Source organism: Rhincodon typus, unplaced genomic scaffold, assembly GCF_021869965.1.
Source record: "Rhincodon typus isolate 14 unplaced genomic scaffold, sRhiTyp1.1 hic_rhity00001975, whole genome shotgun sequence".
Lineage (NCBI taxonomy): Eukaryota > Metazoa > Chordata > Chondrichthyes > Orectolobiformes > Rhincodontidae > Rhincodon > Rhincodon typus.
The window spans coordinates 8,696-25,000 of record NW_025967613.1 but is presented as its reverse complement, the minus strand read 5'-3'; the positions used below and the strand labels follow the sequence as shown (position 1 = coordinate 25,000).

At 39.3% G+C, this 16,305-nt stretch overlaps 1 protein-coding gene across 1 annotated transcript; it reads right to left on the bottom strand.

Annotated features, from left to right (window-relative positions):
- Positions 1–3,937: 3,937 nt before the first annotated feature.
- LOC109911767 (dual specificity mitogen-activated protein kinase kinase 2) lies at positions 3,938–11,892 on the bottom strand (the record flags this gene model as incomplete). The annotated part of the gene is made up of 4 exons (XM_048592880.1): positions 3,938–4,174; positions 5,193–5,317; positions 8,986–9,037; positions 11,815–11,892. Coding segments are annotated over 4 exons (477 nt in total), but the record flags the coding sequence as incomplete, so codon positions are not given.
- Between the last annotated feature and the right edge of the window lie 4,413 nt (positions 11,893–16,305).

Sequence of the window (16,305 nt, the reverse complement as noted above, 5' to 3'; positions counted from 1 at the left end):
CAATGGAATTAGCAGGAGCAGGATATGCTTCTTAGATAGAAACGGTAAACAACTTAGACAGTGAAGTTGTTAAAGATTGAGGAACTTTGTGAGGAAGTAAGACAGGGGACACAAACAACTGGGGAAGACTCTAAAACCATTGCTAAGACAGGTGGAGAAGGAACTAAGATCCTCTATGAGGCCATTAGAAGTCTCCAACCCTCGAGCAGTATGTTAAACACCCTTTCATTAGTTGAAACCTATAGCACTCTGTACAAAAACACCAGATGTTGGAGATCACAGCGGGTCAGACAGGATCCGTGGAGAGACAGCATGCTAATGTTTTGAGTCGAGATAACTCTTCATCAAAGCTGAAGTGAAGTGTGGAGGGGACACCATTTATGCAATAGTAGGGAGGGTTTGTGGCAGGTAGTGAGTGTAGCTCAGATTAAGTGATCAGAATGTCAGAAATGAAGAGTCGTCTAGACTTGAAACTTTAGCTTGCTTTCTCTACATGGGTGCTGTTTGACCTGCTGTGATCTCCGGCATTTGTTGTTTCAGTACAGATTCCAGCATTTGCAGTAATTTGTTCCTGCACTCTATACGAAGTCTCGGCCTTAAATCAGATCAGCAAGAATCTTCTGCAAATACATGAAGGGAGGATGCCCAATTAGCTTATAGATGTGAATTTGGCATATGAGGAGAGGCAAAGAGCTATCATTATAAGTAAAGATCACCAGGGTGGGTTCTGACACCAGAAAGAGCCTACAATAGTAAGGGTAGCTTGAGAATAGGACCAATCCTACTACGACCAACCCTGCTCTGGCACCTTCACAATACTGGCCACTTCCAACAAGGGAAGTAGTTAAAGACCCAGATGCCCGCCACATGGGCGATGGAGTCAGAACGGGAAGCTGTAGGAGTAGAACTCCACAAGTGTACAAATACCCCAGAAACAACAATATGTTCTCTCCTAAGCCTGAAGAACCCAAGATACACCTGTGGACTTAAAAGTGGGAGTAAACTGTTCTTCAACAAAAATAGAAATTGCTTTAGAAACTTCTGATGAAGAGTCACTGGATTAGAAACATTAACTCTGCTTTCTTCCCACACGTGCTGTCAGGCCTCCTGACTTTCTCCAGCAACTTCTGTTTTTGTTTCAGATATCCAGCATCATCAGAATTTTGTTTTAGATTAGTAAACTACTCCATCTACTCAGAAGACACTATTCACATAACCTAAACTAAATCAGGATATCGTATTACCGCACTAGAAACATTTTACTAAAAGGAGATTAATTGCTCTTTACCCTGTCCTAACGTGTGTATTTAAAACATGACGCTTCTCTTTATATAGGGGATATAGAACTGATTCCATCTCTGAAGGGAGACGGAAAGGAAGACAGAGTCCAAGAACCAAGTGTAACAAAGCGTAAAAAATAAAGAAAATGCAGAGCCCCTAGATGCCACTCCAGGGAAACTCAGAAGTCCTGTTAGGTGCTGGACCAAAGCTTGTGTAATTAGGGAGATACAACCTGTATCAAAAAGGAATGATCATGTTGAGTGTACAAGGTGTCAGAAATTCACTCACTTTTTCATTAAGTAGATTATTGACAGCAAAATCTGGACAATGGGAGCACCCAAAATTGTCTTATTTTAAAACACAAGGAATTTGTTGCAATTGCAATCATGCAGAAAGAGACTCGAGACCCAATGATGAATCAGTTATAATCATGTATAAAGGTGCAGACATGACCAGGAGTCTTCAGAGTTTGCTGAGATTTGTCTCTGAACACTCTCCCTGCACATGATTGAATAAACTAGCTACTGAAAAACATTCATTGTCTGATTTCCGAGAAGGGGTGTTCTCCCCGTCACAGACTTAACGCCGATATCTATGGAAGTCAGATTGTGCTGTTAGATTTGTGGCAATTCAGTTCTCTCTCAGAACCAAACTATAAACACTCAGATGGGTGTGCTTTGTTAAGGACAATACGTAGGATCATGATGTTTTTCTGCTGAACAATGATAAAACTAGCTATTTTATTCTCAGAAACCCTATGCTTTGACCAGGAATTCTACACATAAAGTAACAAAAGTGATAAGAATAATGTAATTTTATATCTGCTTTATCCCCCTTCCTAATTGACAATGCATCAAAGTATCTTACTGGTTGTAAAGCACTGGGGGATATTGTGAGATCATCAAACATGCTACGAAAATGCTAATTTTTCTTTCATATGCCTATAACCAGTAGTTTAAAAGCACAAAATGAAATATGGTGACCTGACAAAAGAAAAACATTCCCACTGGGCTCAATGCTGGGGATTCAACTCCAGTACAAATCAGGTGGTTACTTGTACGGTGAGAAATATTACAGATCTGAATGCCTGGAAAGAATCCCCACTATGCATCATTGAAGGATACAAAGATCAATTTTTAAAAATTGGAAACACTTAAGTCTTGACACAAAGTCCTTGACTGAACTATTTAAGTTTGAGAGAGATGACTATATCCAATATAGATGTTAAATATTGTACTGGTCCTATTGATAGTTACCGAAATGTCCTGAAGCAACAAATTAGGAGTAAAAGGCAACTGATTTGTGTACAGCTCTAATTTTTCATTCTAGACATTGGCTCCAAACCAATAAATGTCTAGTTACGTCAGTTAATTTGGAAAAGGTCACTAACAACAGTATGCACGTTGCTACAAATAGATGTCGAGGAACTGCTGGACATCTCCACAAAAACTCTGAAGGGCAGCACGGTGGCTCAGTGCTTAGCACTGCTGCCTCACAGTGCCAACACCCAGATTCAATTCCACCCTCGGGCGACTGTCTGTGTGGAGTTTGCACATTTTCCGAGTCTGTGTGGGTTTCCTCTGGGTGCTCTGGTTTCCTCCCACAGTCCAAAGATGTGCAGGCTAGGTGGATTGGCCATGCTAAATTGCCCGTCGTGTTCAGGGATGTGTAGCTTAAGTGGGTTACAGGAGGATGGGTCAAGGTGGCATGCTCCTAGGGGTGGTTTGGACTTGTTGGGCTGAAGGGCCCGTTTCCACGCTGGAAGGGATTCTACGATTCATGGACAAAGTTTTTAGGATAACGCTTTCCCCTTTGTTTCAATATACGTCGTTTTCCAAGTGTATAGGCCACAGTCTCCATCCAAAAACCAGGTCTTGGAATAGGTGGTGGCCTTTTGGATTTTCCTTTTTCTATAGAAGCAGAGTTGATCTCAAGGGTTCCAGACATTAACAACTTATGGTTTCCACTCCTGCTTGTGGCAATGGTACCGAATAGATAATGACTTGACTTTGTGATGTGGTTTAGATTGGAGAAATCAACATTGAAATCCTGCAAAAAAATTAGTGGACACACTTTGGAGTACACTGAGGTAGTCTTCAGTAAAGGTCACTGCAGGTCAGAACATGGGAAACTCAATAAAACCATTGAGATAAAAAAAAGTAGCTAATGAGAACAGCTTTTAAATTAATAAAGAAAGGGGGAGCAACTTGTACATAAAATACATCCAACCCTCCCTTTGCCTTAACAATGAGAGGTTACATCTGACCTAAAAGGAATTGATTTACCCTGAGAAGCATGCACTTTACAAAATGACAGCCTCAAACTCTTGTTCTTCCCAAGAGAAGTCACCCAGGCTTTTTTTTTGTTTGAAAGTCAAAAGGTTAGAGACAACAAGTGATTCTGATTGTAAATTGATCAACAGTGAGGATATGTCCTACATCAAGTTGCTTTCAGATTCAACAATTGAGTATGACAAATCGCTATTTAGTTTAGTTTTTGCTGGGATATTCTGAACGAACGGACAGTTTTTAAACTGTTCATTTTTAATGGAACTTGGAAGTACTTAAAGAAAGATTAAGTTATTGAGGTAACAATTTGATGAAAGAAAGCGTCTGGATCAATTACATACTTCAATCCAAAGTGTGAAAAGTATGATATAAACAACAGTCATTTATGTCTTACCACTGATGGGTCGCCCTGGGGGTCTAGCCCTGGGTGAAGTGTTGTGCGATTCTCCTCCTCCATCCATCAACGGGCACTGAAAGATGGCCTCCAGCTCCCTCCCATCAGGAGGGGGAATGGGATATCTACCAATTGCCAGCTCTACCAAGGAAAGCCCCATACTCCAGATATCAGACTGCACAGAGTAATGGGTACCTTGCAATCTCTCTGGCTGTCAGGAGAGAAAAAGCAGCATATTAGCAAATTGCATTCTAAGTAAACAAATTAAACAAACATTATCCCAAGTCATCATTTTAAATTTAGTCTTGGAACAATAAAACTAATGCATGAAAAAATGTGTGACATTCATCATGTACGAATGTAAGAATCTTTCATGTTGGGCAAGATGTTACCATAAGTCTATATTCAGGGGTTAGTTAACTTCCTGACCATCTCCCCCAATCTGCAGACTGGCAGGAAACATGTGATTTAGGTAATAAAGGCTGACATTCGTTCTGCCAGGACATCATTAAAATAGTTCCTTTTTTCATTTGTGCTGCATAGCAACAAACTAATCAACTTAGGATATGCTTTTAAGTGAAATATTTCAGCAACAATACCCTAATTTTGTATGAAATTGTGGTTATAAATAGCTTGCAGAGGAAACAAAAGACCAAAAAAAGTGATTTCTACTCAGATTTTACTTTATGACTATTCAACATTAGTATTATGGCAGTTATTGTAAAATAAACAAAAACTTGTAAAGTAATTCTGCATTTTCAGCAGGAGACAGTGAGAATCAATGTGATTAGTTTTGATCTATATCCTTGGTTGAGTGTACCATCATATTGGAAATACATGACAACAAAATTAACTTTACATAGGACTAAAAAGTCACTAAAATAAGTTACATAATTAAATAGTTAAAACCGCCTTGTTTTTAAAAAATGTTTTCCTTAACCTAATCTATTAATCTGTAAAATCTATTAACCTAAATCTCCTGTAAAAGCCATTTTAAACTGTTTAAGAGATTGATTTTTCTACCTTACTGATCTGGCTATATTAAAATTTTTGACTGACCACAACACTTAAAATGACAGTTTTTTTTTAAACAATGCATCACACAAAGGGTCACATTAAACATTTTGTGCCATTGTAGAGTTTGAACCATTTGTTAGGTCACCTTGCTCATAAATTGCTAGATTTTAATAATAAAACAGCACAAAAATTGCAAAAGAACAAAGACTTACAGACATGTAAGAGCGAGTTCCCACAAAGGAGTTTGCCATTGAGTCAATCAGCTGACCACTTACTCCAAAATCACAGAGTTTTATCTCACCACGAGAATTTACCAAGATGTTGGATGGTTTCACATCTGAAAAAGAAGGCATCAGAACTGAAGGAACACAGAACTGCTGCCATTTTGATGCCTCCGCCCTCTTTACAAGTTATTTTTAAATCGGACACAATGAGTTTAGATGCTTCTCAAAAAAAGGGTCTATGGAACTCAGATTTGACAGCAGGTAAAAGGATGAAGTATTCAACCCATCATTTGAATGTTTTAACACTGACTTTCCCATTTGTTAGGAGACTGATTATCAAAACTTCCTTGGACTTGATTTTGAAATTTATGGCATTTGTAAAACTGATGTAACAGGCAAAATGGCTGACAGAAGACCATTTGATCCATTGAGCTCTTCAACATTGTTATAATGTGTGAAGCACTATGATTTGATAGTCTGATACCCACTCTGAGCCATGAAATTTTTCAGGAGAGGCAAAAAAATCCTAGACTGAGAAGGGAATACAATTGAAAAATTACTCTCATCCTTGCAGATTGAAAATCTGTGCTAGAAAATGCATCAACAATCTTAATGTTATCTAACAAGGGGACCATTTCGACAGTTTGATGGGGCTTTGCATGATACTTGGGCTTGTACAGTTCTGTCTGGAGGCTCTGTGTCACTTTAGAAATTCTCACACCTTTGCTTTTCAAGACAGTGGCCTGTGCTCAGGGTGTGGCTCCACTACTACTCGCTGACTGGTGCCTAGCCAATCTTCCAATAGAGTCACAGGGTCACACAGCATGGAAACAGATCCTTTGGTCCAACTAGTCCACATCTAAGTAGTAACCCACAAACTTTTCAATTGGGTGGTATTGCAGATGACTTCCACAAATCTCTTCAGCCCATATTAAGAAAAACCTTTACTGATTTAAACTTTACTTTTTCCACTGTCCTTACCCTTTCATCTCTGACGACCATGAGCTCCTAGGACACACTTCTGTATCTCCAGTTAAGGAAAGAGTCTACGTTGACTATACAGGGAGTTGAAATCAGCATGACTGATCGAAAAGTGCATCCAAAACTTAAACCTGAACACAACCTCAAAAGGAAAACTAGAACACATTTCATATTAAAGCAAATCATTCCCAGAAATATCCAGTAATGTGGCTGTGGGCGAGGACTTCTGAGCCTGGGTGTGTGCTCTCTGTCGCTTTTCTTTGCTTTCCTTTTCCATGTTTTCCTTTTTTATTCTCTTTTAATTAGTTTACCTCTTGGGAAGGATTCAGTTGTGGGGATGGCATCCATTGGTGGAGGAGTCTGGGCCTAGGGACGTGGACTCGAGTAGGGTGGCGAAGCATTTGCATACCTGGCGGCATCTGCATTCAGTGCAGACACATGGAGGTTAGTTTGGGCCCAGAACGAGGTCCAGTGGCATCAGCAGTGGCTGTATCGGCGAGGTAGGCCCGAAGCAGACTCACGGCAATGGAGTAGAGAGTTTCCCGGCAGTACACAACAGCTTCAGTGGCATCTGCATGGGGGAGGTCCAGCAAGGACTCAGGTAGTGAAGGCGAGTTGGCGCTGAAGAGTGGCAACTTTCATTCCAAAAGGCAGCAGCATGGCGAAGGGGACTCATGCCTGACTACTCAGGCCCATGGCACGTGGTGGAGTACTTAACAAGAAGGACTGTAAAGTTGAACACTTTCCTTATTTTTTCATTTTTCTGCCTATATATTCTATGCTTGGATTTATTTTTCTGATGACGCTGGAGCATGTCGACACTATACAACACGTGATAATAAATAAAGCAAATCAAATAATTTATTGCAGTGGAACAGATGTGGTGAAATTGATAAAGACGTGGAATGGAAAGAAGAGTGACCATTATGTAGGTCAGCGGGTTATTTGCAATGATTCCTCACTAATGAATGTTAGTAGGCACACTTCTTTATGCAAAAATGAAGTAGATAGCTTAGCTCATGCAAGTGCATTAATCCAAGCATGTACCATGGATTATACAACCAAACCATGGCTGCAGAAACGCACAAATACCATTACGAACAAAAAAACCCACAATCAATACATTGCAATTACTTGGGAAACAATGCAAAAATTCAAGGACCAAGAGCATTATACTTCTCACACCATCAGTCTTTATAATATTATGACTGACAAATTTAGCTTACATTTAAGTGAATACATAGTGTCATAGACTCATACAGCAAGGGAACACACCCTTTGGTCCAACCATGCCATGCCGAACAGACTTTGCGTATAGGAGTTGGGAAGTCACGTTGAGGTTGTACAGGACATTGGGGAGGCCTCTTCTGGAATACTGTGTCCAGTTCTGGTCACCCAGTTATAGGAAGGATATTAAGCTGGCAAGGGTTCGAAGAGATTTACCAGGATGTGGCCTGGTATGGAAGGTTTGAGTAATAAGGAAAGGCTAGACAGGCTAGGACCTTTGTCATTACAGTGTAGGAGGGTGAGAGGTGACCTTTAGAGGTTTATAAAATCATGAGGGGTTTAGATAGGGCTAATGGTAGGTGTTTTTTTGCCTTGGGGAAGGGAATTTCAAGACTAGGGGGTACATTTTTAAAGGTGAGAGGAGAGAGGTTTAAACAAGAAATGAGGTGCAATTTTTGTTTTTTTTTAAACACAGAGGGTGGCTCACATGTGGAATGAACTTCCCGAGGAAGTGGTGCATGTGGGTACAATTAAATGTTTAAAAGACATCTGGATAGACACATGAATAGGAAAGGTTTGGGGTGATATTGGCCAGGAGCAGACAGGTGGGACCATCTTGTGGATGAAAGAAAAAAAAAAATCAGTGAATAATTACGAGCCAAGAGCCATCATTACACAGTCCTGAAGGAATGCCTACCAATGTCTTGCTTTAAATATTCTTCTGATTTATTTGCTGTTTCATGTGGTTTTGTATTTATCTCGTCTTGCTCCTTCCCACTACCAAACCAAGATTATTTTCAAGATGTGACTGTCCTTCAACAAACTTTAATTTCAGAGGAAGCCGATTAAAGATTGGTGCAACATGCTTTCTTATTAAAGTCATTTCTCGTTTCATCTGCAGAACACATTGAAGTACAAATAAAAGAATTGGAAAAAACTTCTTTCAAAGCAATGATAATGTGTACAGTTTACTCCAGAAGTGTGATTTTAAAGCCTTTATTTTAGCACCCATTGGCCCAGTTAAGTGTAGGCGTTGCTATTCCTTCAGCATGACCAAACAATTTATACTACACTAACCAATTGACTGAATAAATGGTAAACCAGTAATACATTAGAGGTTTACAACACAGAAGGCTGCAATGTGACTTATGACATTGATGCCAGCTTGGCAAGTTATTCAAAGAAACTCATTCTCCATTGCTTTGCCTGTCATACACTTCCTTTGCTTCAAGAAAAGTTTTCAGACTCATTTTCTTTTACTCCAGTATTTCTGCCTCCTTTATCTCTTAAGCTGCATTGCAGAGAGTTTAGCATTTCTAACAAAATACGAACACCTAATGGCAAAGTTGGCATTGTTGACCTTTATATCACTGAAAGCTCTAATTATAAACCTGTTGTGTGTTTTATTTAGTGGATCACAAGGAACCAAGCCAACATTTGTAACATCCAATTTCTACAGGCATGGTATTACTGTAAATTCCTCTATACTCTTTGTGCTCGAGTCCATCCATAAGTTATCATGAACAAACATATGAATGGAGGCAATGTGCTTCCAATTTTAATATCCTCTCACCTCTGTGCATGATTTGATGCTTCTCTCTTAAATATGCCAAACCTCTTAGGACCTGCAAAACAAGTACAATTAAAAAGATACATTCAGCACTAGTTTACATACATTTAGATTTTTGTCCTGCAGATTAATCTAACAGTGACATAACATTTTGTTTTTACCAAGAAATTTTGACTGATTACAATTATGTAGCATCAAAAACCCCAAAATGCTTCACAAGTATAAGTTGCTGTTGCTAGACATTGCATGTCTTCTAAAATAGCAGTGAGAACTAAAACAAAATGCCTTAATTTCTTTCAGATTTCCAATTTAATTATCCATGTCTTCAATGGAGAATTGGAGGAATTATTCCTGACAAGGCTTATCAATTTTGTCCTTGGGGTCAGATGGTAAGTGAGACCCATCAACCGTAAAAGCTCCGGAACGGGGAACATTTAAACATTTAAGCCAGCTAATGCAATTATATTCATTGTTCATTGTTGGTATTTTCATAGTAGCTGCATCATAAAGTTAATATTCTGGAGGTTAGTTCTACTTTCCTAAAATGAGAACACAAAATTACAAGTTATGTTCCCATAAGCCTGCATGAAGTGCTATGCGATTGTTTAGCTACATACCTTGGGGTATCAATTTATGGATACAGGAATGTTCAGGTCACTTGTGTCTATTTCATAGGTTATTTACTTTACCACAATAGAAACGTTTTCCAACTGATACATAAAAGATACAAAGTAGGAATTTCAGTGATTGAAACATTACTGTCACAGTAGGAAAAAAAAAGCAAATTCTAGGTACAATAAGAAAGAGAGGGATCAGTGCCCACAATAGTCAATTATTGGGGTCTCGTAATGCAGTGGGAGTGTCCTGTCTTACTAAGCCAGGCTGCCCGAGTTCAAGTCCCACCTGCTCCAGAAGTATGCCTGAACAAGCTGATTTAAAATATTCAGTTAGTTAGTTATTTCATCTCCTAAAAAGTGATATTCTGAGGTTTCCATTTATCCCCTTTCATAGCTTCTGACTGTAACTTCAGGTGTCATAGTAGAAGTACCGAGATTTGCATAGAGTGTAAGGTTATAGTCAACAACAGGCATCCAACATAGGATAAACTAAAAAGAAATATATTAAATCTGTAAAGCTATAGAGGATACCAAATATACAAGCTGAATCATTGTTTTCAAAACTATGCTAGACATTATGATTGAAAATGCAGCCAGCATGGTAGCACCGAGTGTAAACAGAACGGTTACTGATGCTGGATCAAATGCTGTTTGCTCAGTTTGCAAATTACCAGAGACAGAAACAGCTATTTTGTCTAAAACAAAATCTGCCCAAGTAATCCCTGCTGCCTCCTGGCTGCCATCAACAAGCGATGGGAGTCGTAAGCAGGCCATGTATTTATCCCCTCAGTCGGAGAGATGTCTGACAAAACTGACAAATAATTTACAGAAGCTGGAACTTAGCAAAGAAACTAACACACTCATTGTTCACATTCCGGTTCTCCCTCTTGTTTTTCTTTTCAGTTATATTCTTGGCATTATCTATTGCTCAAATAGTAAGGTTTTTATAGTACAAAGTGATATTTGCCTTCCTCTGGGATAAACAGTCTATCGACAAAATCTAAAATTCAACTTGTGCTAAAGTAGTTGTTACATGGTGATTTAACCATCTAACACTTCACACTGAATTCCTGTTTGTAACATTTCCAAATTGGTTTGGAAATTGAGAAAACTGACTAAGAAGTTCAGCATTCAGACAGAGTTGTGAAGTAGGACTGCAACCAAATAATATGTGGGAATTTTAAAGGTGTATAGGTGAACTAAAAGAACCACAGTACAGCCTTAACATACTTGTTTGAACGTTCTTAAATGATTTTAAGTTATGTTTCACTGTTGTCAGGCTATTTGATTGTATGGGAACAATAACAGAGTATATCTGGCCACCATACAGCATGCACAAGCTTGAATGTGCCCTGTAATCTTTGGGTAGAAGTACAAGTTCTGGATAACTCCAGTCTCCCCTTCTCACCTACAGGCGTGAGAACACATAGTGGCCCCTCAGACCATTAATTCAGAGCAAACTGAAGATTTTGTAATCCACGTGACCTAGTATTATAGCGGGCTTAGTTTTTATGGAGGCAATATTGGGAAAAACTCATCTCACTTCCTCGAGATAGCAAGAACTGCAGATGCTGGAGTCAGAGACAACGCAGTGTGAAGCTGGAGGAACACAGCAGGTCAAACAGCATCAAAGTAGCAGGAAAGCTGACGTTTCGGGTTGGGAAGGTCCACTTTCCTGAAAGGTCCTGATCTGTAGTGTCAACATTCCTGCTCCTGACCTGCTGTGTTCCTCTGGCTCCACACTATGTTGTCTCTCATTTAACCCTATAACCTAAAGGTGCAGCTTATTCACATATTCTGTAGGTGGGGTAAGGCAAAAATACGTGATTTTCTAAAATAAAGTTCCAAACTCATCATCTTCAAGTGCAGACAGGTCTTCATCTTGGTGGGGAGGTAAAACAATAAGGACAAGCTTTAACCCTTATAGCCATGTTGCAGTTGATTTAAAAAGTAATGAAGGATAAAACTGGGATTAAACTGTCTGCAGAAGGATGAGCAGTAACTCAACATACTCAGAAGTGGTCCGATACGTTCAAAATGCTACTCTATTACTGTCTTTAATTACTACAATTTCTAAAAGTTAAAAAAAAAATTTAGAAGATAATAAAAAGGCAAGTTATAGATTAGAACCAGATATTACTGAACATTGGATTTTTATTTTCAAATGAGATTTGCATTCTCATTACACCTCTAATTCTACTTTTAATACACATACCGCTATGCTGACTTTTCCCAGGATTTCCTCTGGAATTCTACCAGCTTCCTTCAGCACTTGGTCCAGAGACCCACCATCCTAAAAAGAACAGAGACAACTTGAATAATTTTGTGAAAATCTACAGATTGAGATGATTTGGATGGAAGTTCTTTGGTCAGCCTTAAATATTGTAGAACTGACAAATACCACAGACAACTGAGTAGTTGATGGCTTAGTGGTATTATCGCTAAACCATTAATCTACAGACACAGGTAATTTTCTGGGGACCTGGGTTTGAATCCTGCCATGGCAGATGGCGGAATTTGAATTTAACAAATATCTAGAATTAAGAGTCTAATGATGACCACAAAACCATTGCTAATTGTCAGGAAAAACCCACCTGGTTCACCAAAGTCCTTTAGAGGTCTTTACCTGGTCTGGCCTACATGTGATTCTAGACCCACAACAATGTGGTTAACTCTTAACTGCCCTCTGGGCAATTAGGAACTGGGAATAAATGCCGGCCTAGCGATGAATGAATAAAAAGAAACTAACTGCACAAATGGTCACTTTATGTTTGGCTACAAAAATAAACAGTTCTATTGTATTACAGTATGACTGTTCGGAATAAAGCAGTGGATGTTTTTGGCTCTTCAGTTGCCTTACTTGCTCAGGAAGACTAATGTAATAACTAAAAGTTCAAACAATCAGGTAAATAAATTTGTACAACAGGTAGCTAAGACTGCCCTATTGCAACTCGTCAGCAATTTAAAAATAACATGCACATTGTTTCCAACCAAAACAAACTAATCATTTATATACATTTCTGCCAAATAAACCATTGCAAAATAATACCGTAATGTAGAGATTAAACAGACATAGCAAAAAAATGAAAATTTCTGCTCCTTAATCATGTGCAACATATATTTAATAAATAATGGGGAAACTCATTTATAAATGTTGAATTAAAATAAGAAAATGCTTCACACTATGAGACAAACTTTATTTGTAATACCTGCTCCTTTCCTTTCCCTAAGGTAGTGCTTAACATCACAAAATAGAAGTCTTCCAGTACTCACCCCAAATTTTTTTGGCTCTGAGTGAGAGCCAAGAGTTGACACCAGGCTTTTGGTTTTGTCAGCTTTGTCCTACTGGTGTGTTTGAGCATACAAAATTTTAAGTCTGCATCACAGAAATTAATTGAGAAAAAGGTTTGTTTCCCAGTCTCCTCCTAGTCTGAAAGTTTCAAGATCAATTGAATCTTGCAAACACCCATCATCAGCCCCAAATGCATACCCTTAACACGCCGAGGTCACCTAGGACACAAGACTAAGTTCTGGTCTCCACTTAAAGCTCTAACTTTACAGCTTTAATTAATGTAGAAAGTTGAAGATTTTGTATTCTTATTACAGTTTTCAAATCTCCAGTATCCATTAACATTGCTACTTTTTAATATACAAATTGCACCCTCTAGTGGTTTGCAAATAGATAGTCAAGGAGAAAGTTCAGAAATATCTGCATCACTGCGCCAAAACCTCAATTCCTAATTTTATTATCTTACAGCAACCTGGTCATCAACACAGAGTAAAGTTCTCTGTGATTCCGATTCACAAAACAAGAGTACCTAAAATGAGATTAATGACACAGCTAGATCCTTACACAACATGGATATATGTCATGACCTTGGGACTTCTTAAACCACTTTACAGCCAATGAAGAAGTGTAAAGCACTGACTGCTGCAATGAAATATGGTCAGGAAAGTAGCAACATAGCAATAGTAAGCTAGGCCCAAGAAGTGTTCAAAAAATTTCTACAAGTCTCCCAGGAAATTCCCACAGCGCTTTTATTTTGCTAATACTGAACTAGCCTTGAATAAGAGTGGCGGTACGGTGGCGGTAAGGGCTAATGAAGACTTGGGTGGGTGGGTGGTGCTGGGAAGGGAAGGGTCACCACCAAGCTAAATCCATCCTTATTTGGCATCCACAGCACCAGGGACCCGGGTTTGAGTTTGCACATTCTCCCCGTGTCTGCGTGGGTTTCCTCCGGGTGCTCCAATTTCCTCCCACAGTCCAAACATGTGCAGGTTAGGGTGGATTGGGCAGGCTAAATTGCCCATAGTGTTCAGGCATGTGTAGATTAGGTGGGTTATAGGGGAATGGGTCTGGGTGGGATGTTCTGACGGCCGGTGTGGATTTGTTGGGCCGAAAGGCCCTGTTTCCACACTGCAGGGATTCTATAATGATGATGAAGAAGAGTGACTGTTCTTCTTGAAAACATGTCAACAAGGTGGATGGATACTACCATGTCCGCCAACCCTTTACCCCATGACTCAAGTGGCCTCAGGAGACTTCTGGCGAAATAAAAACCATCAAATGACTAGGCTGCATGTTATGCAAAACAGAAACACATTCTCATGTGGTAAAGACAATATCGATCTAACATTTCAAAATGTAACTAGTTCACAGTCAGCGTTGTTACTGTGTATTAAATCTGATTTTTTTAAAACAAAGAACATTATGTGGGATCAAGAATGGTTTTCTTGCAGACCAAGCATCAAAGAACTCAAGAAACAAACAAGATTACTGCAAACACCTTTTTAAAATATTATCTAACAGATGTGGCCTAAACTCTTACTAAAAAAAATAAAATTTCTCGTCAGTTAAAACTTGGTCAGAAACCAGTTCTCACATACTTTGTTCATGCATATAATCTGCATTACTAAAGAGTAATTGCAAAAATTACTTAAATGCAGGTCAAGAGATGATGATAGCATGTTTTAAAAAATTTAAGAAAATTCTTTGCAGACATCCTCTTCCTCCTAGTAATTCCCTGAAGGTTCTGGCCCATGTTTCCTCATGTTCTCAGCGTCAGTGTCTCATCAGGTATGCTCTGACAATTGGGGAAATCAACAAATTAAGTACTAGCAGAATATAGTAAGGGCTACTGAAGACTTGGGTGGGTGGTGCTGGGAAGGGAAGGATCACCACCAAGCTAAATCCATCCTTATTTGGCATCCACAGCAATGCACTTTCCAACAAGAAGCAGTGGATAGCAGCAAGCAGCAGGAATTTGGACTGATGTTTATTCTCTCAAGCCCAGGAACTCTGACCAGGTCAAATCCTGAGTTAATAGAGTGTAGAGTTGGAGGAACACAGCACGTCATGCAGCAGAGGAGCAGGAAAGTTGACGTTTCGGGTTGAGACCCTTCATCAGGGATCCTTCCCTTCCCAATACCACCCACCCACTCAAATCTTCAGTAGCCTTTACTATATTCTGCTGGTACTTATTTTGTGGTTTCCCCAATTATCAGAGCGTGCCTGATGAGACACTATACCTGACACTGAGAACACGGGGAAACATGGACCAGTCCTGATGAAGGGTCCCAACCAGAAATGTCAACTCTCCTGCTCTTCTGATGCTGGCTGACCAGCTGTGTTCCTCCAGCTCCATACTGTATTGACTCTGTCTGCAGCATCTGCAGTTCTTGCTATCTCCAAGTCCTAACTGAGATAACTCAGTATAAAATTACAGAGGGGATCAGGATCTCCCTTATCTGAATTACTCATTTGTGTGCAGTGGAAGTCCTATCAAATCACTGAGATGTCTTAAATTGTACAACTCTAAAATATGCAATTCAGCTCAACTAGACTGTGCTTGTGTTTATACAAAAACCCCATTCCTTCTTCTTCGCCTCTTAACACAACTCTGTCATAACCTTCTATTCCTTTCCTTCTCACGTACCTAGCCTAGACTTGCTTAACAGGTAGTTAGATAATTACTACTACTCATTGTTGTAATGAGTTCTGCATTCTAACTACTGTCTTCGTGACAAAGCTTCTCCGGTCTTTGACTACCTCGTGAGTTGCAGTTTTGTACCGGATGACACAAATGGTTATATTGATAATCTTTGTTCTATTAAGTTCTATGGTCTTATAACTCCATTGGAACGTGTTACCCAGAGATACATGGCACAGCAGGATACAGTTTTCCACAGATATTTGGCAGATCTTGCATTAATGCGCAACTGACAACTTTAACAGAATTCTGTCCTTGGTGATACATTGTTACTGGGTTACAGGAACATAGCAACATGATCCCTGCATTCTCAAGATCAGGGCTAGAATAGCTGAAGGCTGCAATACTAATAGCATGGCTCTTGTACTGAAAATTATAGCTCTCTTATGGTCATTTCCTGCTTTCTTCCCTACTCTCCTGAAGGCACTGGTGTACGTGCACAGTTTAAATCTAAAATTTTAACTTATTTTTAAAATGTATAATATCATATTAACAAGGCAATATTCAGCAAAATTTGTTTTACCAGTGTTCTTGGTAAACCGGCAAAAATGATCTACCTGAAATATCGGACGTTTGTCGTATTATTGCGATCTCCATGATGTCCGAGTAGTCAGCCAAGGGTGTCAGTGAGAAGGCTCTCTGACAGTAAAGTTTTATTTAAGGCAAAGTTGCTTTATTATTTAAGTGATTTATGCTGTACATAAAGTATTACCGTG